The following is a 26,979-nucleotide window of genomic DNA, read 5'->3' as shown; positions in this document are numbered from 1 at the left end:
ACACGTATAGAGAGGAAGAGGACGCAAATGGCCACGACGCGTACATGCTCGAGCGGACAAAGAAGGCGGCTACTATTTTCGTCCACCGTTTCATGGAAGTGACCCAGCACCCGTGAGCAAGCGTACGCTCGATCCCTTCGCGATGTAGGTCGCAAGCTGCTCGCTCTGATGCGTCGTCGATGCGGAGCGCGCGTGCGCGCGCGCGCGCGCAGTTCTCGAGCTTTGTTCCAAATTTAGTGGTACTCTCATCCGAGAGAACCTGCCACCCTTTATCACAGGATTTTTCGGCGCACTACAAAGATTTTAAGGTCGGCCTCGTAACATTGTTGTTACAAGTGATGTTCATATCATTAGAGGTGTTCACTGAAACGACGGCAAGTACCGCTCTTATGTAAAGAGATTTTATAAGAGAATATATAGAAAGATGGATTTTAAATATAAATTTAATTTTAAAAATAAATTACTTAAGAAAGGATAATGGGATATAAATGTTTGGAAGTCTTATGATTGTAATTTATATATAATCTATCTTAATATAATTAAATTAAGTTATAAAAAACTTATAATAATTACTAATAAGTTTTATATAAACTGTTAATAAGCCGGATTAAATATAAATGTTATCTAAACTTTCTAACGCTCTAATTTCTAATGATCTCATTTTTTTAATTAACTATATTATATAGAGACTTTAGTCAATCGAGAACTTTTTCTTAATTTTTCCATATTTTATATGGAAAATTTCTTATATTTATCTTAAACTGTCATGGAAACATATAAGTTCTGGTTAATTAATAATAAAATTAAAACTTTGGGAATAACTAAAAAATAGTACCTTCTGAAAAAAATTTTAATGCGTGTTTGTACAATATCTAACAAGGTTTAGAAGCAACAAATTCTATCAATAATACACATATTTTATTTGTGTTTTTCAAATAATTTTTATAGAGTAAGAATATATAAATATAGATTAAGAATATTATACAATTAAACTTAAAAAATTCCAAAAAAAAATGAAACTAATAATAATAAAATTTTAGTAGGTCCCAAGGATAAGTCTTTTAGCTTTATAATTAAAAATATCTTCCTGTTACGAGTTAATTTCATCCTCGTACGTAAACAAAATATAATAATAATAAAATAATCTGAACATAATGAACAATAAAAAGGGGAGAGAGTTGCTGAAGCGCCCTAGTTTCCTCTTCATTAAAAAAAATTGTAAATATGCCAGTCTCTTCTTGGTTCAGTTGCACGCGCACGCACACAAATACGGCATTCTAATTTCGCATGGTTTATTGACGAGCCACTGCATTTTTTTTTTCCCGATAGTTACTGACTTCGTGCTGTGAGCTCCATTCTGCGAGAGATGGATCGAACGTCGACGCGACTAGAAAGGTGGGGGGTGATCGAACTCGCAACGCAACTGGGTCGCGACTTGTTCGATCAGCACCGACAGTCAACCTCGATGCGCTGGTCAAGATTTTTTGATGTTTTCCGTATTTCTCTGAAACTCACATACAGCAGTCTCTTTACACACGTCTCAATATTCGATGGACTCGTTTCTAATCACAACACTCTTCTAATCTTTCTTAATATCGCCCCGAATAAACAAACTAACTTACATTAATATTATAATTTTCCATTCAACAACATAAATGTAATGTAACGCATGTTGTATCTAACAGTTACATTATTGTTGAGTAGAAAATTATAACATTGATGTAAAAATTACTATTAGTTTGTGCCTCGGTTTGTACTGTGCGAGGCATTGAAAAATGTATTGCATCCATTTTTACAAAAATAAACATACATACGAAAGTTGTGTTTATAAAATTCTATTTTTATTATAACATTTTATTATATTATAACATTTTTTGTTGTTATTAACTTTATTTCTTATTATTGTTTTTATTGTTATAAAAAATTGAAATTGAAAAAGCAATGATAATGAAAAATTTCAATTTTTTTTGTGTAAATACTTTAAGTATTCAAAATGATTTATGCAAAGTTTCATTGCATTCATTCAGAGATTAGTTACAAAGATTTATAGGAGAAATAAATATTCTGTTTATTTACACAGAACAACTAATCTCTGCATCGCAATGTAATTTTACATAAATCATCTTGAATACTTAAAATTCTTAAAATACTTCTAGAAATTGAGATTTTTGTTATTATTTTATAATACATTTCCATATATTTCTATTAGAAAATTGAAAAACAAATTAAAAAGTATTATTTCTTATTCCGAAACAACTTTTGATCCAGATGGTAAATTGTCACCAAAAAATTTTTTTGTATTATTTTTAATATGATCTAGAATAATCTATAATTTTTTCATTACTTTGAAAATATTTGTAATACAGCGCGATAAGAAAAGCGACTGAGATTGGCATGGAACTATAGGTGTTTTTCAATAAGAGACATAGATGACGCAATGAATCATTACATCTTTGTTGTTTACTAATGCTAAACAAAGTGAAATAGTTCACTGTGCTACACTGTGTCTCTCGTTGGAAAACATCGTACAAAATTCCGAATGATATTTGTATAAACAGAACGTATTGGTATACCTATTCTATTTGTGTTCATTGTCTTTGTAGAGTCTTTGATACTTCTACAGAATGAAAACAATTTCGAGGAATAGCCTCAATGGTGAAGCGACTATTATGATCGATGACTATAGGACAGTCTTACAATAGGTATATGCAGTTCTATTTAACTCTATTTTAGAAAGAGAAGGAAAGAGAGAGAGAGAGAGAGAGAGAGAGAGAGAGATTAGTAATAAAGATATAAAATGAAAAACCAGGTTAAATGAAAATGGTTACATTTTTTCGGTTACACTAATGTTTTCTTTAATTCTTTAACCCTCTGACAATGTGAAATTTTTATCCTTTGTCCGCAATCTGGAACTCCAAATTTTAGTACAGATTTTTCTATTGTTCTGAACTGTATAAAATTGTGAAAAAATCTTATATATTTGTAAAAGCTTTAATAATGAGTTCTTGTTCATCATAGAAATTGATTTGTATATTATGATATCAATATACAGGATGTCCTATGGAACACCTTGTCCAGGGAAATTGCTGAAACTAATCAGTTGTCATTTTTAAACGCATTTATAGAAAATAGGAAAAATAAAATATTTTTTAATAGAGGATATTTAGCAGTTTTATTTACATATAAAATAAAGACAATCGGAAGTATTTATAGCATTTAATTAAATGTTTATAAAAATATCAAATATTGTCAATCTTAATAATACACATTTTCGAAATGCTAAATTCTTAATAACTTTTTGGAAATTAAAAAAAACTTATATATTAGTACTATTTTTTACTGATTTTTTTACAGATTTCAATTTATCAATCAGTATTTACTGATCAATCAAAAAATCGACTGTGCCTTTTTTAATTCCCCATCAATATAATTGTTAAAGAACAAGGAAATATCACAAAGAAGTAGAATTATAATAAAAATACATTGTGACGTAGGAACGGTATTAATAATGATATCGAAATATATGACACAGTTGCTTAATGACAAGACTTGCTTTGCATAGATTTACATAGATACAAAAATAAATGCGTACGCGTTCAAGCGAGTAATCGCTTTAAATAGATTAATCAACCTGTCACTTTGTCAGATTGAAAAATGTGTAAAAGTGGACAAAGTAGGTATAGTCTTTAAAATTAAATGGAAAAAAAAAGAAACGAGCTCGTGCCGCCAAGATATACACTAGGTATAAATTTCATTTCGCTTTAATAAAGCGAAGGGTTGGACTGTTTTTATGTCCTCCATTTCTGAAAGACACCGCGCCGCGCCGCGGACGCGAACGGACGGAGCGCGTTAATTATTTTCCGCGTCTAATTAAAGGTGTCTACGAGACTCACGGCGTGCATCGTGGCAATACCGGATGTACAGGCTTGCGTGGTTTACAGTGCACGCGGCCTGGCTCCGTAATGCTAATGAATCTTCCGAGGCCAGAAGAGGCTTGCTCTAACGGTTTAAGCGCAGACAGCGCGGCGCTGGCCGGTGGATTATTAACTCCGCCGAGTCGAGAGAGAGAGAGAGAGAGAGAGAGACTCTCGAGGAGAGAGAGTGCAAAAACGCGATTCTCGCAAAACGCGACAAATAGCGTGTAGGGCTGGCGTGCATCTAAATCATTCTGTACACACGTTTTCCTTCTCTCTCTCTCTCTCTCTCTCTCTCTCTCTCTTTCTTCTTATATAAAAGCTGATGTATTTTTCTGTTTTATTGCTTCAATTTCAATACATAAATATAGACGTGCTTTTACTTTAAAATACATACATACCGAGACATACTTCATACATTTCATTATTATTACTATAAATTATTATTTTTATTTTTTATTTTTATTATCCTCTTATTTTCTTTTTTTTCTTTTTATAATTCTATAGAATATCTTGAATTTAAATTTATTGTACATGTTGTCTTTAAAATTTTATATATACTTGGTTAGTGCTTGAAGGGATCCACCTACCCTATCCTAGAGCGCTTAATAATTAACGATATCTCTCTCTTTCTCTCTCTCTCTCTCTTTCTTTCTCTGACTGTATTTAAGCAGCGACTCTATGCGCATTTACTCCTATAACGCAAACACGTTCTTGATATGAGTAATACTATCATTAGGCCTACTGTTATCTTATTGATTACGACATTTCATTATGAATTGTTGTGTTATTAAGAGATGTGTGAGTATAGTGCGAGTGCTCAAATGTGTGCTCACTTGGGTGTACTCGCGCACATAATTTATTTCTATTACTTTATGTATAATTTCATTTCATTTTTATTTTTGTTTTTAAATTTGATTACGTGCAGTGGTATCTTTTGTTTCTTGTTATTTATTGTAGTTGATGCTTTGCACTTGAAGGGATTTATCCCAGAACATCTAATAAATGATGATGCTCTCTCTCTTTCTCTTTTTCTCTCTCTCTCTCTCTCTCTCTCGATACGTAGAAACGAGTCGTTGGTATTGTGCACGCGGATATAGAAGCCATTCCCGCTAAACGCGCCTGTAATTACAATTGACCGACATCCCACGTCTGCTATCGGGACATCAAAGCGCCCGCGTTTCCGCGTGTCGTTCGTAGAACCGCATACGCGATAGAAACGAATTTACATGCCGTTGTCGTTATCGCCGTGGAAACTAATCATCGTCGAAACCCGTCGAAGCACGCCACCACGCTCGTTTGCGACGACAAAGCGACACGCGACGTATTTTTATTTTAGCTTCATTTTCTCCCATTTCTCGCTGGATAAACGTATCACGAGAAAGCGCAATGGAATCAGTCATTATAGATCTTATTTCATCGTAGGTACCAAATTTGAATGCGATAATCAATTCCGTGCTCAGATTTCGCAATAATCCACGCGATGCAATGTGCGCAAATAATGTTATGTTCATGTCAGACTAGATATTGAAATTGAAATTGAGATTGAATATAATATCAGAAGAAGGAAAATCAATATCAAGTTTAATGAACTTAGCTTTAATTGGTCATATTCAATCTCAGTCTTAAACTCTGATTTGATACGAGTATCAACGATTATCAGCACTAAGGTAAATGTACCAGTAACTGAACATGTATTTATATCCGCACACTTACACAAGATTTATTATTATCAATCTCTCAAATGTTTTTTATTACAATATTATAATTTAATTATATTTAAAAAAGTATTTGAGATTAAAAAATAATAATATAGACAAATATATAAAGTTTTGTATAAATCCAGAGATGGATATATGTCCGATCACTGGAACATTATCTTAAAAATCCTTTTCTTCTCTGTCCCCTTTTGGATTTTCGATCTTATAAAGAAAGGCTAGATGAGTACCATTTAATTAGTACCACGATTTAAACAAATGATGCAAAGTGGGAGTCTTCACGTATTGGAAAAAGAGTTTAATTGCATTAATTAGAATTCTGATTGAAAATAGACAAAAAAAGAAATCAGAATCTTTTGGTTGAATCTATATATTATAATTCTAGTTAAGATAGCCGGAATTCTGATTTATGTGATCAAAATCCTCTGATTCATCCATTCCTCTGGTTCAACCAGAAATTTTTTTCAGTTGAGGTCAAGGAGACACCATCACTATAGAAATTCTCAAGAGATTGAATATCATACCAATTTGGTCCGCTATATTTTTCAAGACTTAAGATAGAACGAGATTGATATCTTGCATCTTAAGGCCAGAACATAGACTTTTGCATAACGCATAATATATAAGAGAATCATAATCAAGCAGAGGCCTTCATTTCATGGGAAGGAAAAATTCTGATTGGTTGATTCTTTCATGCGATTCTTTATGTGTTATGCAAGTCTTTATTTTATCTTATGCATCTATCCGATAGAATAAAGGCCTGAGCATAATTGAAAAGTACAAGTAATAGTAACAGGGAATAATACATTTTAATCTATCAAAAACCAGAATGTACGATTTCTGATAGGTTGAAATCTGTTTTCTGTTCTTATTGCCTGTGCTTTTCAATTGTGTCTCAGGCTTAAACGGTGTTCGTTCAATTTCTTATTTGAGGATCTCTAATTGGCGTCGTTTTCGCGCGACAATTCACACATCGCAGACGTAAATCTAGGTGTAAATGAGTCTGCGTTTGCAAAGCGTGCACTAGTTACAGAGGAGGGGAAGGAGGTCTAAAAGTAGATAGTCGGCTGAGTCTTGTACTGTGAAACAAGTGATCTGATCTTCATAGTTAGTTACCCTTGAAATTCGAATCATCTTGAAAAGAACCGCTTTCAGTCTACTCGTCGCATAACTCGCGATTACATTTCGGCGAATGCAAATGTCATGTCTCAGTGGAGGGAGAAAGTGATTGTCTCCGAGATCCATGCGTAACACTTTCCGAGCCGCAATCAATCCCTTGACATTCGAAGAGGAGCGTTTCGCGGTTCTGTGTTATCGCGAGTTCGAGATTACAAGTAAGATCCGGTTAGTTTAGATCAAGTGTACGCAATGATGCAAACCGTTTAGTTTTCGCCATAGATAATTGCGCGGAAAAAATAATATCGTATATTATCAGCATTAGCTTAATAGCATTAGCTAACTGAAAATAATCTTGTTAATTTAGTAATAATATTAATCAAACTGATACCTCGTGATCTTGTTTCAATAAAATATTATTTATTTTATTAATAGATATGGTTATTGAATTAACAGTAAATTTTCCAACAAATCGGTTGAAAGACCGATAAAGTATATAATACAAGATAAATGAAGATACAACAATCAACAGAATCAAGATTATTTTTAGTAAGACTGATATAAGCAGCATTATTACTGATTGCTTGTCTTTTGTGCAGCTTTATCTCTTTTTGTAGTCTCTTTTGTTGTGTCACCGTATTTCAATAAAATTATTATTATTATTATCATCATCATCATCATCATTATTATTGTAATTATTATTATATTATAGTAATATATTATTATTACTGTTAATACATTATTTTTTCGTGTGCAATAAAACATATCCTGCTACAGACATATAGCGTGTCCTAAAACTGACGATAAAAATATGTTAAAATCAGATTCTTTATAATATTTTAAGACGAAACGTCTAATACAAAAATGTCAAGGTTATGTTAGTTTTCAAATAAGAAGAGTTTAAAAATTACGAATGACAGGGCTAGAATTTCGCGCGCTCAAGGATAGCAAGATATGAAGGTGTTTCCTCGAACTTGTACCTTTGACAATAACAAAATTCAGTACTTTTACATCTTGTCATTTCTGAGCGCATGAAAAATTCTAGCCCTGTCATTCGTAATTTTTGAACTCCTTCCACTTGAAAACTATCGCAGTAATTTTGTATTAGACTTATCGTTTTAAAATGTTACAAAAAATCTGTCTTTAAAATATTTATCGTCAGTTCTTGGGGATACCCAAGTATATATACATACAGTAGAAGTGTGTGCACGTAGCAGTGTTTTTGTTCTGTAAAAATTGAGGAAATTGAATTTATTATGCACAGCCAGTACGACTCGTACATCTGGATACTTTTATAGCGCTAGCTACTTCTAACGTTGTGACTCTACATGCCCTGGGTATGACATAAGGTTCCACGGATTGCGGCTCGTTACGCATTCAAATCATTTCCGCGAAATCGGTTATCGTCGGCGGAACTGAAAGTATAGTCGACTCGGTATGTTCCCATGCGACTACAATGTTCATTCTGTTTATCGATATAAGATCGCGCACTTCGTCCCGAGCATTGATTACGAGCGACGTTTGCTCATAATATCTGACGTCATTTACGACAGGAAATAGTGCCTCGTCTCTGATCGGGCATAATTCAATGAAAACCACAATCAGCGATCGAATTGCGAGCTGTCGGCCACCCGCTCATTTCGATCCGCGGAGATAAATAAGTTAAACACCGTGTCTCTCCGTTCTTGGCAATCTCACGTCTCTCTATTTTTATGTGATCGAAGAATCGATTATTGCGCAATCAATGGCTTCGTTCAGCAGAAAAAGCAGCTTTACAACTGTTGTAAAATTCTTTAATATGATTGGTTTATACATTTAGAGAAACTAAGGGCACCCACCAATCATATTAAAGACTCTTACAACCTCGCTTACAACAGTCGCAAAGCTGCTTTTTCTGCTGAATGCAGCCAATGCAATGATACAAATATCCTTTGGAACGATGCTTTTTCTTTTGAGATAGAAAAGTATCCCGCGCTCCGATCGTAACGATAGGTGTATTAAGAGATAATAAGCACTTGCGATCGCAATTACGTCACCGACGACGATTACCGCCTCGACTTATTGCTGATTCCAGTCGAATTAAAAATAAAGGAAAAATAAAAGGAAAGAGATCGTCGCGAGGAACTGTTAGGTGGTAATCTCTGGGATATTTTCACGATGTTTTCCTGTGCAATTAGACGCGGTGGCGCGCGGCGGAGCGGAGAGCAAACAAATCGGAGTACCTGCGAGACAGAACTCGATATTGTCACGATGAGATGTTCGTCGCCGAGTCAGCGAATCGCATCCCGCTTTCCGGTCTCACCGACATTCGTATGAAGAGAGAGAGAGAGAGATATGTATTAGGAATTACACACGTGTACCGTGCCTAAGCTCTCGAAAGACTCGCGAGTGAACGAGCGAGCGAGCGCGCGTGTATGTAATTTTGCCGCGCCGCGACCGGTTGTCGATCAAGCGCTTTCGTAAGAAACACCTGCGAGTCATTATCCCTCGCCTACCTTGGATTTCCCCCGGCGATTCGATTTGTACACGTGCAAAAAGAAAAATCGCTCGCACGCTCCACTCGCCGCTCTAAGCAATAATTAATGTATTGTACGCTAGGAATCTCAGGGATTACGATATGGCAGATTTTGGCAAATCAGTGCCATTGTCCTTTGATCGAGATTCGAAAGAGCGGCTTTCTCCGGTCTTTTTTTTTATCGTTATCCTATGAATATCAGTTCGCAAAAGTTCGAATTCGTAGTAAATGAGCATTTCGCGTTTTTGAAATATATTTATTCTAAAGAGTACAGATGTGAATTTATTCCGTATATATACCTATACACCAACATTTATATGGATTTAAAATCCATGTTAAATCAATATTCTTTCGATGTTTATATCAGCATTAACAGGGTGAGGATTACGTAAACATTGAATAGTATTAAATCCACACATCCATATTTTTTTAGAGTGTACTGGAGGTGCCATGCCAGAGTTGTAGCACACAAAATGCATAAGTATAACGTAGCATGAAACCGTATGGATCAATGAGCACGTTATGTAAATCAATATGACAGCTTTATGCTGGATGCTCATTTATCTTTGCTATGCTCTTTGCTATGCTATACATTTTGTGTGCTATAGCCCTAATTATCGCTGTCTCCATATCTGTCTTTATCTATTTAGATATTTTACTGCGCTGTATCGATTGTCTATAAGTTCCTTAACAGTTTTGAAGTTCTAATATTACAAAGGTATGTATCCCGTAAAGTTAGATAAATGTACACGATTGTCATCTATATAGCAAGCGCATAGATAGATTTCAAATAGACAAGGACAGATGTTGGAACAGTTTTGCTACGTTATTTAAACCGATGGTACTTTTGTGATGTAAGAGAATACCAGATGTAAACATTCTCGTTGCTGTGCAGATGATGTTCAAAGTAATGATGACATTTGTAACCATTCAGAAATTAATCCCAAATTTTATAAATTAATATAAAGCTATTATTAGAAATTTAAAATTGCCACTAATCAGAAACTGGCTCCAAATTATATTTAGCCGTCATTTACATGCAATGTTAAACCTAAACAGAAAGAACGACTTTGCTGAAGTATCTAAAAATTTAGCTATAGATACAAATCTGAAAATAATTTTGTAGGACTATCAAAATGATTAAGTAGGATGCTTAAACTGTGGTTGCAGAATGTTAAAACTTTTGCAGCATTGCATATCGTGGTTGGAATTTTTACGTAATTATTTTGATGGGCCAACAAAATTATTTTCAGATTTGTATTTGTAACTAAATTTTTTTAGATACTTCAATAAAATCGTCCTTTCCATGTAATATTCTTACATCCTGGATACCTTCAGTATACATGTTTTAAAATCGCATCGCGTTTCGCACCTGTAAAAATCAGCGAGATTTTCGGTGCCCGGTCGCGGAAGTGGGAGGCGCATGGCGTAATTATGTAGATGTGACAAATTTCGCGTTGCGAATTTTGCATAGCCTGCGATTCGTGTAATTTGATCATTCTGTTGGCATTTTTCTATCGGAAGGGAGAAGAAGGAGGTTTGATACCGGGTAACATTCTGAACGAGTCTCGAAGTGATATCATAAATCGACGCTCTGGGCATCGACTTTAATCGGCGCAACGGTGTTCGCAATTTGTCATTTTCCCTCTAGTAAACTCGACTCGGTAAAGACTGGAAATAGCGACAGAAATACGTTTCTTGTAGTTCACGCCAGATATTTTAACGCCTTGACACATCGTCGACAAAGTATATCCTCAAATAGACCGCCCTATGTTTGCCACGCTGTTCGCTTGCGGACGACGAATTGCGTCATCGTGCAACACTAGTCGCGCGAATCGAGTAGAAGATAAAACTCTTATAAGCGGAATTTTATGTACACGGAGAGAATTTTCTTTTAAAATTCACCCTGAAAATATGGTAGTTGTGGTATACAATACAATTTTTAAAGATTTTAAAGATTACCATGCACTTCAGTAAAATTGATCAAACTTATTTTATATTATACTTTAATGTAATTTTATTAATGAAAGAAAGAGATTTACATTAAAATTCTTCAAAATACAATGTTGTTCCACGATTGTCATATTTTCAGAGTAAATTCTAAAAAAAAATTCTCTCCGTGTAAAAATTAAATAAAAATATCTTCTTCTGAACTAAAATAATTCATTGCCTAACGACATTCGTTCTCTATATTGGCTGCGTTTAGCAGAGAAAGCAATTTTGCAATTGTTGCAAAAATTCTTTAATATGATTGGTCTTGCCTTTAGTTTCTTATTAAATCTACGCTGTTAAGTATCAAAAGGCCAATAGTAATCTAATTCCTTGAGTTAAATAATATTATGCTATTTTTAATTTTTATACGGAAAAAAGAAAGTAGCTGCTGTAACTAAAAACTGCATGTGGTAATTAAATGACAAGTGTAAAAAATATGGACAACTAAAATATAGATATCATAGCTAATGTCTTAGCTGTGATACCTACATTATAGCAACAATAGCAAACTATTTCACCGTTATAGTTTATTAATTTATAGTTACGGTAGCAAATCTGATGAATGAGCAATTTCTGATGAATTCGGAGTATTCGCGATAAAGTAAAGCGTGCGATGACGACAATTTGCAAGACAAGATCAAAAGTAATAAATAAAAACAAAGCTTTCGCAATTCCGGCGAAAACTTCTCGTGAAACCATAAAGCTATTCTTTACGTCTACCTTTCACCATCGTCACTTTGTGTTTCAGTGGTTTATTGCGACTATACCGCCTCGGGAAGGTCACTACAGTTCCTCGAAGATTACATCGCCAAGGAGGTGCTGCCATGTTTGGGCGACACTCGGGCATCCACGTCCATCTGTAGTCTACAGTCCTCTCTTTTTAGGTAAGCGATAATGGGTTCGAGAAATCCTCGTCCTTCAGAAGAGTAAATGTAGCTTTGCAAAGAGTCGCTTTCGTTGGAATCGTGTGTACGAATTGTACATTTTCGGAAAGAACGGTTTTGTTAAAATATTTAAAAATTCACATACAGATCTGAAAATAATTTTGTTGGATCAAAATTATTATGTAGAACGCTCAAACTGATTGCTAGAATGTCATAACTTTTTGCAACGTTGTTCACCATGCTCAAGTTTCCTATGATTTCCTATATTTTGATAACCCAACAAAATTATTTTTAGATCTGCATCTACATGAATTTTTAGATACTTTAGCAAAATTATTTTATCTGTGTACGAATAGAGAGAAGTCAAGAAGAAACGTTCATTTTATTCTAATTTATTGTGATGAGAATTTAATTCATTTATGAATCCTATCTCATTTTTCTTCTTTTTTTCATTGTAATATTTTTGCGCCATAAATGAAACTTTTCATTCATCCTGTACTGTTTAACTTTTAATTCATGCTCCGTAGGCTCTTGTAGGCTCCACTTTATATTATTGATCGTAATTATTATTTCATTAACGTAATCTAATTTCCCTTTCTCGTCAGTCGATTGCTCGTGAAAGGATCTCATTCTGGCGAATAATAAAACGTTCTCTCGTTTACTCTCATCCGTTCACTCGCTCACTTATTCAAGCTATAAATTAATCTTATTCATATTTCATTTCAATGTAACTGGGACACTGCGGTATTGTCGATATGCGAATTTTCATCCGCGTGTTCTCGCATTAATTTTTGTATGCAAATTGCGTTAGGCGCAGCGTTCATGTTTTGACTTGTCTGAGACGAGAAACACTCGCTCCTCTCGCCGACGCGTCTGCTATTAAATCGAGTTATCGTCTGTCGCGATTTCTAATTCGACATTCCACGTCCGATAAGCAACGAGTTACGAGTCGCGACAGCGAGTCTGCCCGCGTCTGTCGTTTTGCTCGCGTTATATTGTTTCGAAAGATACCCGCTGGAAACTTTCTCGGTCGCAACATAAATTTAATCGGCGTCCCGATTAAAAAATCGCTTAATGATGAAGTACTCATCGTCTAAGCGTTATCATCAGCGTTATCGCCGACGACAACGACTTTCGAAAGAAAACGTAAACCGGATCGCTTTTAAATCTTACCCGACTAGAGGGCCTAGTTCTGCAACTTACAATTAACTCTTAACCGAAATTCAACTTATTCCTCATCTCTTTTCAATTTTGGAATTGGAAAGAGATAAGGAATAAATTTAACTAATATGTAACAAAAATTTTTTTTATAATAATTAGAGGCATTTTTGAAGCCTTTTACAGTGAAAAAATAATTTTACTCTATGTCTGGATATGCTTCGATCCACTTGCGGCGGCGCGAAGAAAAACATGGACCGGATCGCTTTAAATCTCTCTCGATCGAGTGGCAGTGGCGAGGGGTGCACGAAACGGTTTCGATTCCTCCGTTTTGTTCCTTTACGCTGACGTCCCAGATCAATATTCATTCCTTTTCCCCTGGAAATCGTGATGCTTACTCAATGGTCCTCGAAAAAATCGCGATAATGATAATGATGTACATGATGGTCTCATCATTGCGACGGATGACACATTCAGAGGCCGTGTGTACGCAATAAATTACCGTGACCCGCAATTTCAATCTCTCTCTGTCTCATCAATTTGCTGATATTGTTTATCTCCATTGGGGGACAGCAGCATCGTTTGAGACGTATATCGCTTTCATTTCATAATTTATTATGCAGCTTGTATATAGCGGAGCGTGACATTCAATCGCAACCCAGAATTCATTTATGTTTATACTGCCGATCAAAAGAGAGTTTCAGAGACCACATATAAAATTTAAGAAAATTCCGTAAAACATTACTTAAAAGTTCGATTTATGCCTTGCTCAACATTTTTTTAATTTGAAAGTAAATAGGGATATTTATAATTGTGATGAACATTGTTTGACTTCAAGAAAGTAGGTTACAATCAGAAAGTTGTTTTTTCCTAAATTGCGTTATTAAATTATTTTAGAAGAAGGAAAAAGATGTGGAAAAGTCGTTCAGAAAAAATAAATAAATTTGTAGTTAAATTATCGAGATTATTAAAAGAAAAAAACGATTAAATATAAGAATGACTATTTTAACGAAAAAAGTATTTAATATTCTTTATTACTTTTCTGGTAAAAAAGATTTTGGAAGAAATATTTTATATAAAATTTTCAAATATTTATATTATTGTTTATTTTATCATAAAACAATGAACCAAATAATAAAAACATGTTAAATTATGAGTTTGATTTGGTTTCATATAGTAGATATTTTCTAAAATGGCCTACTTTAGTTATTATAATTTAAAAGAAAATTGAACAGTCACATAAAGCTTTTTTTCTAAAACTGAGCTGGATTATTTTAGAAGATGAATGAAAGAGTCTTAAAAAATTAATAAACTTGTAACTAGATTACCTAGTAAAAAAGTAATTAAACGTAAGAGTGATTACTTTAATTAATGAAGAAAATATCTTATAAAAAATATTTTCTGTAAAATTTTCGAATTATTTCATATTATTTTTCATTTTATTATAAAATAATGAACAAAGTATTAAAAACATCTTAAATTATAATATATAAATTTGTTTTTATTTCACATAGTAGACAATTTTCAATTAATGATTTCAAACCTTTGACCTGCGTGTATACAGCTTTGTCTTATTTATAGAATATTAATATTCTATAAATTCCCCGTAAATATTAAATAAAAAGAGATATCAATCGGGTAAATGTTCCATGTTGTACGACGAGGTACTTAAATTAACAATTGAGAAATTAACATAATTAACTTTCTTGAGTGACGCGCTGTCGCAATGCTGTTCGAATCCTCGTTAATTATGATTACCGTGTACTGCGAAATCGATGGAGACTACAAACTGTAAGGTGTGCATCGCTCTCCTCGACCTATGTCTCTTGTCTCACGACACGTCATACGCTGCTAAATCCATATTGACTCTGTGTCAGTCGGCCGAGTCAAACGAACTTACACGTGTCGCAGCTGCTCATGAATACCTGGAGGTGTCCGATACATACAGCTTTATTATCGTGAATCAGCGGCCACGTTATTCACGTATTTCTAATTTATAACGGAAGTACTATCTCGTTGTCAACACCTTCTTCTTCTAAGAAGAAGAATTCTATTTCTAAAACCTATCAACTATGCTATCAGGAACTATTACGAGTGTAAATAGAAGTTGCATCAAAATTTACGGTGCGAAAAGATGAAGAGCCAACTTCACACACGTAAGAAAGATCGCGCCAACGGACTCTTGGCTGGTGTTCATAATTGATTCTTATATTTAAGACTGTCTTAAGTATAGTCTTAAGGTGTCATGAACCAATCAAAGAGCCTCATTTTAGTATCTTAAGACATTACTTAACTTCTTCAGACCTGATTTTATTGGAAGCATGTTAAAAAAATGTTTTTTAATTCAATTTATGCACACTAATAAGTAGGTAATTCATATTAAACAATTAATTTTTTTTTAATTTTGACTATTTTTCTGACATATACATTATTGCGTGCATCAGATCTCAGATGATGTCGATAGAATTAAATAATTTCAACATATAATATCTTGATGTACATTACAATGAACGCAGAGTCTGAAAGGGTTAAGACAGTCTTAAAATAAGAACTGACTTATTACCGACCTTTATCGCCAATTTCACGAAGGTCAGTTCCATACATTTGCGTTCGTTTATTGTTGCAGGTATGAGGCCAGAGACATCGTCAGGCACGCGGTCGGGGCTAGCGAACAGGATGCAGTCCTGTTCACCGGTCAAGGCACCGCCGCTGCCCTTCGCACACTTTTACGGCATCTCGATCTTTCCAAGTCCACCGTAGTCTTCGTAGGCCCGTTCGAGCATCATGCCAACCTAAGGCCTTGGCGCGAGCTCGATGTCAAGGTAAGCGGACGGTCGGCAGATAAATTTGCGTGGAAAAGCCGTGCGGCTGATTCGAGCGCCGGATAAGCATGGGCGGGCAGTAAAATGCAGCGACGGCGAAGTGGATCGTTAAAGCGGGCCGTGATGGCCGTAGGAGATGCGTGAAGAGAGATTCGTACGGTATACGCAACAAACGCGGCGTAGCTAGCCCGAATTTTGGCAGCGTGCCGAATATCGTTTTGCGCGAGCGACCATTCCACCTACTCATCGCGACCCTGATATGCGTCACTTCTTCTATTATCTAATATCTTTTAAAGGTCAAACAATTTAATCGTTAATTAATCCTTAGTTAAGATAATCCTTATTTTAGAAAATGGATGAAATTCTTTCGTAAAAAATAAATGATTTTATAGATAGATCATCGAGTATAAAAAATGATTAAACGTAAGAGTTGCTACTTTTACGCAGAGAGTATCTTGTAAAAATATTTTCTGTAAAAAACTTTCAAATATTTTATATTGCTTTTTATTTCATTATAAAACAATAAACAAAGTTAATAAACATACTTTAAATCACTCCCATCTTAAAAAAGAGTGGCTTAATTTTCATTCTTTAAAAATAAGATTTCACTCTTCACACACACACAGAGTGAGATTTACTTCAAAAGTTTTAGAGAATATTTTCTTTAATTTTTTTTATAATGCATAATTTTACACTCTCTAAAGGTATTGAAATATATGTAAGAATTATTTAATAATTTTTGTAAACTTATAAAAGTGATGAAAATTAATTGAAACATGGACAGTCATTACGTGTATAGTATACCGGAAAATCATCGTGTGTCTACCAAGGATTAATTAATTTGTTATAAAATATAAATGATATTTCTGTATTTACAAATGTTTTTATTTTGTAACAAATACGTATCTTCAAATATAACACAAGCGGTTGGACATTGACTTCGAAGAATTCGTCTCTAATAAATTTCGTGGAGGCCTTGAGACATTCCGTATAAATATTTTCAAGGCGCACTATAATCCACAAAAATGACCCTCAATCTAGAATAGTCGGGGATTGACGCTTGATTGTTTACAGTCGTCTAATTGCAGACACGCTCATCGTCGAGCCCACTGTCGAGCGGCGAGTCCTTTGATAGAGCAATTAAACTGTCTTTACAGATAATACGAGTTTCCGAGACTCGGGAGGGCTTCTTGGATCTGAATGATCTCGAACGGGGCCTCGCAAGAATACGGAGCGAGGGCGTTGCGCAAATGATCGGATGCTTCAGCGCTGCCAGTTGTATAACGGGGGTTTTGGCAGATGACGTCGCGACGACCCTCCTGCTGCATCAATACGGCGCACTTAGCGTGTGGGATTACACCACCGCAGGTAATGATCGACACAAAATCAGTCGCTAACCGATCCAACCGGCCATAATCAATTACCATAATAATTTTCAAGCATGGAAAGCATATGGAAAGAACAGTTTTGCTGATATATCTAAAAATTTAGTTAAATATAGATCTGAATCTGAAAATATAATTTTTTGTTTGGACCATTAAAATAATTATGTACACACAAAAAAATACATACTGCAAGTAATGATTATTTGTTTCAAATAATTTAAAAGTTCATATATCCGCAAATCTATTATAAGAGTTCATCACAAGCATTAAATTTATTTAAAATGTATTCTGAATCCTAGTAAGTTTAATATTTCAGTCAGGATTATTAAATTAAAACAAATTCGATTTGCTTATTATAGGTATAAAGTCGCTTTTTCTCAATCAATTTTATAACATTTTTCAAAAGAAAATAATTTCTATTTTTATTTTGGGTATATAATGAGTTTTTCTAGAATTTGTAATAAGTACAGCTTAAGATTGTTATTATAAAAATATTCTTTGTTAAAGATAATCGTTACTTAAAAGGAAGAAAGTAAATTGAGTAATCAAATTCTCTTGTAACAGAGTGATATTTTTCTGTGTGTAACTCAAACTGATTGCTAAAATGTTAAAATTTTTTTGCAGCATTACTCATCATATTTGAGTTTTCTACATAATTATTTTGATAGTTTGACAAAATTATTTTCAGATCTGCATCTATTTAAATTTTTAGATATTTCAAAAATTATTCTTTCCATGTAAAATAAATAAAAAAAATGAGCTGCTAATTAATCTTTCATTACGTGCGTGAGGTATCTAGAACGACCAGAACGCTATTTATACACATTATTATATTTAGCGTAAATTATTTCACAATTATAATAAAAAAATTTTTTCTACGTTTATCTTTATCTAAAGCATGTATAAAATATTATTAATCTTTATTTAATTATAAATTACCAAGAGAATTATGAAAATTGAGATATAATGTGTCAGTAACATTTCGCGCGAATAATTATTTAAAAAAAAATCACGTGGGTGTGTAATATTGAATTAATTCATAGTCATATAAAAACTTTATTAATTATACTCATTATTTATACCAAAAAATTAAATAGTTGTAATATACACTATAATTTTTCTGCATTGCACTGGTTCTGCTGAAGATTTTTAGTTACTGGCTTTAATATGTGCCAAGCGAATTACGTGTCTCACTTTGTGTGATGCACGTAAAATAAATATCTTCGTAACAAAGATGACTTAAGTATTATTGATGCTATAATACTAAAATCCTTTACATAAGCGCTCGAACGTTATGTAAATGGACAGATGATAAACGGTTGAGTATCAGAGATAGAAGGCACGACGCCACGATGTTATCAATGTTGTTTTTTCAGCTCCGTACGTCCCGATCGACATGAATCCGCATCTACCCGGAGTCGAAAAGACCGCGGTGCACAAGGACGCGATTATCTTCGCGGGCCACAAATTCATTGGCGGCGTACAATCGCCCGGTATATTGGTGACCAAACGATGGCTCCTGCGGGAGGACGTCGAGCCGGAGGACATGAGAGACTCCCATTACTATCACCGTGATCCTGAGTTGCGGGGCGAGAGCGGAACCGCCGGTGTAGTCGAGAGCATCCGATGCGGATTAGCGGTCCAGCTGAAGGAGAACGTCACGCCGAGGGCGATCGTCGCGCGGCAGGACAAGATCTCTCGGTGAGCGCACTTCTTTTCAAGGCGAAGAAACCGCGCTTCGATTATATTAATTACGACGAAAGACCCCATATCAGAGTCTCGCGATTTTGGCAAAATCCTATGATAGAGAAAGATATATGTACTCTTTAAATTCTTTGAAGTGGAATCTCACTTTGAAGGATAAAAATTGAGTCAATCTTGGAAAAGAGTAGCTCAATTTTCAATCTTTAAAAGTGAGAATTCATTCTTCAAAATAACACTCTAAAAGTTTTAGAAAATACTTACTGCTTCCCTGTATACATACATCTTAATCTATTATAACTTACACTGTCTTATTGTATAATCTTAATTGAAGTTATATATTACAGTAAGACAGTATTAAGATTATACAGTAAAACAAAGTATAAAAGGGCCGTCTATACAATGGAGGAAGTAAGCCGTAAATTATAAGAAATCGACTATCACAGAATGTGAGGAGAATATAATTGATTATGATTGATCAATTTTTTACTCACGATTCTTTAGTGTAGACAACTCTTAAGTTGTAAGATAGTACACATATAGAGAGATAATATACTTTCTTTCTCATAAGATTTTAACAAAATCGCTCGTGATTAGACTCTCTGTTATGGAGTCTTTAATTATATCCGAAACAGTGATCGCGTCACGTAAAGTGACTCTTAGACGCTCAATATTTTTGTACAATTACTTTATATAATTTAATATTTAAACAATATTTAAACAATTTAAAACAAACAGTCTGGAGGTTCAATATACTGTCTAGAGATGATCAGTAATATTATGTAATAATATTGATGGCCTATAGGGGCCGCTTAAGAATTGTGTAAGGTATCTTTCCCACGTCTTTTCTCATCATCCAGGAAACAAATATGATCGTTTCGAGTAATTTCTTACCGTGAATGCCTTTCTATTTACGAGTGCTGATTCATACAAAGCGTTAGAGCTCTATTTGGGGCTTTTTTTTATCAGCGAATCGTAATTTTCCTTCGGATTAACTTTGTACGAATTCACTTGCGATTACGCGAGTACAATTTCGCCGATCGTATTACACACGCAATTGAGATGAGATCTCTGATACGTAGATCCATATAGTTGCAATAGTTCAACGCGATACTAATGATCATCGCTTTCTCTTCAGGCAAGTCTTGGCCCACGTGCGCACGATTCCGGAATTGATCCTACTCGGCAATTCCTCGCACAACGTGAAACGACTGCCCATCTTCTCGTTTATGGTGCGCCATCCTCGCGGCACGTTCCTCCACCATAATTTCGTCTGCGCTGTCCTGAATGACGTCTTCGGTATCCAGGCACGAGGAGGATGCGCGTGCACGGGTCGTTACGCCCATCATCTAATGGGGATCGACCGTGAACTCGCCAAGAAATACGAAAGCATCCTCTTGGAAGGGTATATACTTCTTTTATTATATTTAGATCAAGACTGAAAACTGTTTTCGATAAAGTTTATTTATCGCGAAATGTAGATATATTCGATATCGAGGTGATTAGAATAATTTTTATTTAAAGAGTTATTTTAAATTTGTTGCTTTATAAAATGATTCTAAATTAAATGTCGATACTTCAGAAGATAAATCTCAAGAGCTCAAAAAAAGAAAAAAACATCTTATAGGAATATAAATCGTTTAAATCTTATCTTTCAAATGATAATATATAATTGTTTAAAAGAAATGCTCAAATCGCCTCCGATATATTTCTATTTACGTTCTACGTTGTGATTAAGTTATAAAAAAACTTAATGAAATCGATAAATTAAAAAAATGTTTTTATTATTCATAGAATGATCCAATATTAAATAATTATTATTATCTTGTATGTTTTCGATTTAATTGATTTTAAGTATAAAAAGAGAAAATATCCGTCAAACAAAAGTCTCCATTTGATGTCGATTATATCTTACATCAACATTTCTATTATCATAAATAATGTAGATGAGATTCAACAAAATCTGATTTCATTCAAATTATAATATCTTAATTACTTCATCGCTTCGCACAAAACAATATTGTCATCCGTGCGAAAGATGATTACGTACATCGCACAGATCAGTAGAGCAGAAAGTAGTCGTCTATTAAACTCAACGCGGTATAATTTCGCATACTAGACACATGCCTAGAAATAGACGTTACGTCAGCTTTCGGTCTCAACTTGATGTAGGATTCTATTTTTATAAAAGTACAGTGCATGCAGATTGTATATAATTTATTTTATTTCAGACAACAGAACGGTACCGAGGAGACCATCGCGGAAAGTCTCAGACCGGGCTTTGCTAGACTGTCCTTCCCTTACTTTATGAATGAGACAGAAATTGCCTTTGTACTGGAAGCTCTTAAGATGGTAGCCACCGAAGGCTGGAAGCTGTTGCCGCAGTACGTATTGAATCCCGATACTGGCGAATGGCGACATCACACCAACAGCGTCTTCAAGGAACGTAAATGGCTGGGTTCGATCAGATATACGGACGGAAGAATGAATGCCACGGAGAGACGAGCTTCCGGCGCCGGCGTCTTCCCACAGAACTACGGTGACTGCCTGCAGACTGCCCGAAACATCTTCAATCGTGCTCGTAAAATGGCACAGCGATATCCGTTGCAGATCGACAAGAGTTTCAACTTTATGTGCGAGCGTATGGAAGCATTGCGCTGGTTCATACTGCCGAGCGAGGCACAGGATCTGCTTTTGGGTAACTCGCAGAACGTCAAGCAAGACGTGCCATTCAATCCCTTGCTGGCCTGGAACAAGTACAATACGAGCACCGTCACCACCAGTCACGATAGTCTAGTAAACTGCCTGACGCTGACGAATGGCATGAGACGACTGAATAGCGACATTCCGCGTACAGGCAACGCACCCATCTCGACGACCTCACCGAGGCATCGAAGCTTACCGGCGTTAAGCACGGTTCAGCGAACTCTGATGGCGACCAAGACAGAACTAAACCAACCATCATCATCGAGCAACAGCGAGGAGGAGAGTCCAAATCAAAATGAACACTTCTCTGGACACCGATCACCCGCCACATGTCCAAACTCACCAATGCCAGTTAGATTCATGGTGGGCGAGGCCGTCACTACCTCGGTCCTGGGATCTACATCTCGCACGACCGTTCGAACGACGAAAGAGCAGAGGGAACTAATGGAGGCAACCAATGCCGGGCGAGCGAGATGCAATTCTCTGGGTAGCACCACCGATGGATGTAACATACAGGGAAATCGCACTGGTGCCGCAACGGCATCCTCGCCGATCCCGCCGCTTCCACTGAGCCCGCAAACTCTGACCAGCTTGGGACTGAGCACGTCGAACGGTTCGTCGAAACAGAGACGTCTTCACTGCAGCTGCAGTAGTCAAACGGAGTTAAACTCTTTAGAATTGGATTCTGCCGCCAGTCCGAGTCACTCGATCTCTTCCCTGAACTATAATCATAATCCGGCATCGCCGCCGTCTTCGTACTCGTCGACCAGCGATTACACCGAGAGGTTGATAGGTGGTGGCAGATCTTCGCCTATTTCGACGAATATGGGTCAGGATGATTTAAGCGCGTACGTGAAGGAAATGACCAAGGAATTAGCGACTGAAATCAAATCGGAGATCCGCGAAGTGATTTCTAAAGTAGATGACGCTTTATCGGAAACAAATACGTCTGAGAACACGCCGCAGCATCACTCGCGGGCTCAGAGTATAGTTAATCAAACATGTGTGGAGGATAAGCAGTCGAGGCATGACTCGTTCACGGCCAGTGACATCGCCGAATACTTAATGGAATTCTCGAAGGAAATGGCGAGCGAAGTGAAATCTGAGATACGGTAATTTATTATTATTAATACAATCTCGATAAAAAATTTTTTATACATTAATATGTATAAATATGTATAAACATACATAAATATTCATAATCATATATAATTATACATGAAATATGTCCATACATCTTTCTTTTGTAAAATTACTTTTTAGTGTACTAAAAATAATAATAATATTGAAAAAACATCAAAAATAGTTAATGGGACTATTTTCGCATTGTTTGTCTTAGAAAAAATCAAAGTTTGGAAAAATGTAAAAAAATTTGCTCTTACATAATTATGTATAATTTTATATGCAACTATATATGAACAATTTTTTTACATTTTTTCAAATTTGATTTTTTCTAAAACAAACAACGCGAAAATTTTCCTTTTAATTATTTTTGATGTTTTCTCATTATTATTATTATTTTTAGTATACTAAAAAGTAATTTTACAAACTAAAGAAGGATGTATAAACATGTATGGACATATCTCATATATAATTATATATATTTATGAATATTTATACATGTTTATGTATGTTTATACATATTTATATATATTCATGCATGAAAAATTTTTTACCGGAATATCATAAATTAAAATATGAATATCAAGTACGATCAATCAAAATACAATAATTTTTAATAGAAATAGAATTAATGATATCTCTCATTTTTAAAGTGGTCACATTTATGTGAACTTTTTCAACAGATGCATGGTGAACGCCGTTGACGGACTTCACAGGTACTCGCCCGACGTATCCACTTCGGACGTTTCTTCGAACGGATGTGGTTCGCCCGATCGTGGAAGAATCGTGCTTCCCTCGTCAGCATCTCCGCGCCTTTCTGGCTCTAGAAAAAGTGGGCCGCTCGAGATCACCAGCAAGATTGGCGAACTGTCACAACAAGAGAGCAAAATGTCCAGCGAATGCTCCTCGGACGAGACTGTGATTTACGTGATGAAGCCGTCTGAAAGCGAGCAGATAGTGCGCACTCGTTCGAAAACTGAGGACGAGGAGGTGGAGAATGACGTGGATGACTATGTGGATGATGATTCACAGGAAGGACGCGGTGGCCTTGACATCGGTGACGCTCGGAAGGTCTTGCCAAAGATTTATTCGGCCGTGAATTCGGTCAGCTCCCAGGATAGTGGCATAAATATGTCCTTTCAAGAGAGTGACAAATCGATAGACTCGTTGGATCTGAAACGAAGCAGCAGCGCCGAATCCAACTCCGCTCACAGTTACGGGCGAAAACCCAGAACATCATCAATGATGAGTCTGTCGACTAAGTGCGGCGGTAAGCAGCAAGCGCGTCAAAACGACAATCTATCGGAAGACGAGGAATGCACAGGCGATCTGCGAGAGGAGGAGGGCGACGGTCAGGAGAATAATTTTGATGACAACGAGTCCAGATTGGAATTCCTACGAACTCAATGGCACTGCCCACCGAAGAACATGTGGAAACCTTCGGTGGAAGCTATGCAAGAATTCGATATGATTCGGGACAATGACAAGGTCTTAGTCTGCCTGTCAGCGATCGGCAAAGACTCGCTTTCCCTTCTACATACTCTACATCAATACAGATTTTACGTTAGATCGAAGGGAATCGATTTTGAAATCGGTGCGGCCACAATCGACACTGGTGGCTCCGATCCCATAGAACTAATGAGTTATTTGAAGACTCTGGAGATTCCCTACTTTTATGAGGAACAGATGACGAACTCGAACAGTGTCAATGTCGACAATCCATTGGACGCTAGCATTGCCAGTGGGACTTGCAGTTTCTGCGACAAATCGGTCAGGACGCAATTGTACTCTTTGGCGAAACGAAATGGATATAACGTACTAGCGCTCGGTCAACATTTGGACGATCTCACGGAAAGCTTCCTTATTTCGGTACTTCATGGTGGCGTGTTGAAAACTATGAAAGCACACTACTACATACGTCGGGAGGATCTCAGGGTTATCAGACCATTCATCTACGTGCGAGAGAAGGCATTGAGACAATTCACCGAGAGCAAGAAGTTGCTTATCTTGCGAGATTCGCAAACTCTGTCTGAGGTAAAATCTACATCTCAAAGATCGTAGAATTTTTTTTCAAAGCTGATTGTTAAGCTACATCTACTTTGCAATTATTAAGAAATTAACTTTCTTATTTGTTTGTAAGATACATTCTTATCGATTTTCTCTTATATCATATATTACAGAAACAAAACAGAAGGAAGGAACTTATGCTCCAACAAGAACGCGCGTATCCGCGACTACATTGGTCCGTGCGCACGGCTCTACGGCCCTTGATAACTGCCCACGGACAAATTACTACCTTTGATTTGGCCTGCAGCGGTACCGGCGGCAATAGTCCAAGTGGCAGCACCAGTAGTAGCATAAGCAGTACTTGTAGCAGCAACAGCGGCGGCAACAACACCAGTAATCAGCAGAAACGACACCGGCGGATCAAAAATCCCTCGGCGAGCACTGCTTCGTCCCAACAAACTGACGAGAATGACGAGACCGACGAGGAGCCTGTACTTTGAGGAGGACCCATCGCGAGATGGGATCCCGATTGTCCTGCGGTCCCATCTTCGCGTCTTCGTCGCCGGCGTCCGATGTCGACATTCGCTCTCGTTAGACGAAGACGATTGCGCTTTGCAGCCGTAGGCGCCGCTACCAGGGCAAACGATCAGAGATCTGCCGAGAATGGCAACTGAGCTACAATTGCGAGCGGCATTTAAATGCAGAAGACTTTGCGAGGGATATTCCTCAAGAATTGCTCGTGTCTCTGAATGTTACTCGCGAGTGTATCCGTCGCTCATCGTTAGATCTTAACGATATATTCAATGGTCTTGAAAAGTACCCACGTGATATCGTCACAGTGAATAATTGTCGACTATTTGATGAAAACGTGACTGTTATTGAATTGTCGTGATCTTGGGTACAATTGCTTTCTGCAGCTCGATGGACGTTTTTAAAGGAGAATAGGCGCGATCAGCAAAATGTTATTTACTTTAAGGGACGATGTAAGCGTAAATTCTCTGAGCTTACGACGGAATGTTTGATTGTGAATAGTTAGGTGTGTTGGCAGCTGATTGCGCGATTGTCTGTTTTACGCCAAGATGCAACATAATTGGTAATTGATAATTGATCGACGAGTTGATATAGGACAGAATAGTGCATTGCGCCGTTACATTGTAACGTCGATTGTGGATTATATCATCGATACGGAATGATAAACGGACCGTTGCTGATGCGTGTATACGAAGGGACGCGATACGCTTGAGAGACGCGATAAGCGATAGCCGCTTAAACACTGACACAGGTATTATGTGTTACGTATCTTAGAGAAGTCATGCAGCGAGGGGAACGGAAGACAGTTTCACGAGCAAGCCAAAAACCTCGCGAAGAAGGCTCGAGTCGCGCGAATATACCTTTTTTTTATACATATACAATTATACTTTTTATTTGATATACTGCCTTTGGCGTCTAACACTTAGATCACTGAATCGCGATCAAGAAGTTTTGTAAGCGATCAAGGCTATTTTGATCGAGGCCTTTTCTATGCGTTTTTGACTTCCCCGACAATACGACTTGACAATAGATCCATTTTTTGCGGTCAAATAAATGTGTCTTTTAGATGGTCTGTCGGGAACGTCATCTCGGGCGAATTGAAATAACGGCACGATTTATCGTTACGTTATTTATTGTATCGGTCAAATTAAACCGATTAGAAGCATGGTCGAACATTTCGTTTTGAGAGGACCATATCGAAAGGTAAAGGCTGCAATGAACCGTTACCTGCATGAACTTCTATTTAAGAGAAAGGGAGGCACCCACACGACGCGTAAAGGATTAACGCTTCTCATGGATAGAGCGTATCAAGACGGATTTGTGTGAGACTTAAATATTCCCAAGCAACACATACAGATCCATTAAGACATCTGAGAAGTGACTAGGCACGTCTGAGATATAGTAAATG

At 36.3% G+C, this 26,979-nt stretch overlaps 1 protein-coding gene across 1 annotated transcript; it reads left to right on the top strand.

The window, feature by feature from the left end:
* Positions 1–12,003: 12,003 nt before the first annotated feature.
* Positions 12,004–25,540, top strand: LOC108724068 (uncharacterized; the record flags this gene model as incomplete). Its single annotated transcript, XM_018450226.1, has 8 exons — positions 12,004–12,139; positions 15,924–16,119; positions 17,277–17,487; positions 18,881–19,205; positions 20,344–20,610; positions 21,437–23,023; positions 23,717–25,067; positions 25,214–25,540. Coding segments are annotated over 8 exons (4,400 nt in total), but the record flags the coding sequence as incomplete, so codon positions are not given.
* Between the last annotated feature and the right edge of the window lie 1,439 nt (positions 25,541–26,979).

Source organism: Mycetomoellerius zeteki, unplaced genomic scaffold (assembly GCF_001594055.1).
Source record: "Mycetomoellerius zeteki isolate Tzet28-1 unplaced genomic scaffold, Tzet1.0 scaffold27, whole genome shotgun sequence".
Classification (NCBI taxonomy): domain Eukaryota; kingdom Metazoa; phylum Arthropoda; class Insecta; order Hymenoptera; family Formicidae; genus Mycetomoellerius; species Mycetomoellerius zeteki.
The sequence above is the reverse complement of the archived record's forward strand: the minus strand, read 5'-3'. Positions and strand labels throughout refer to the sequence as shown.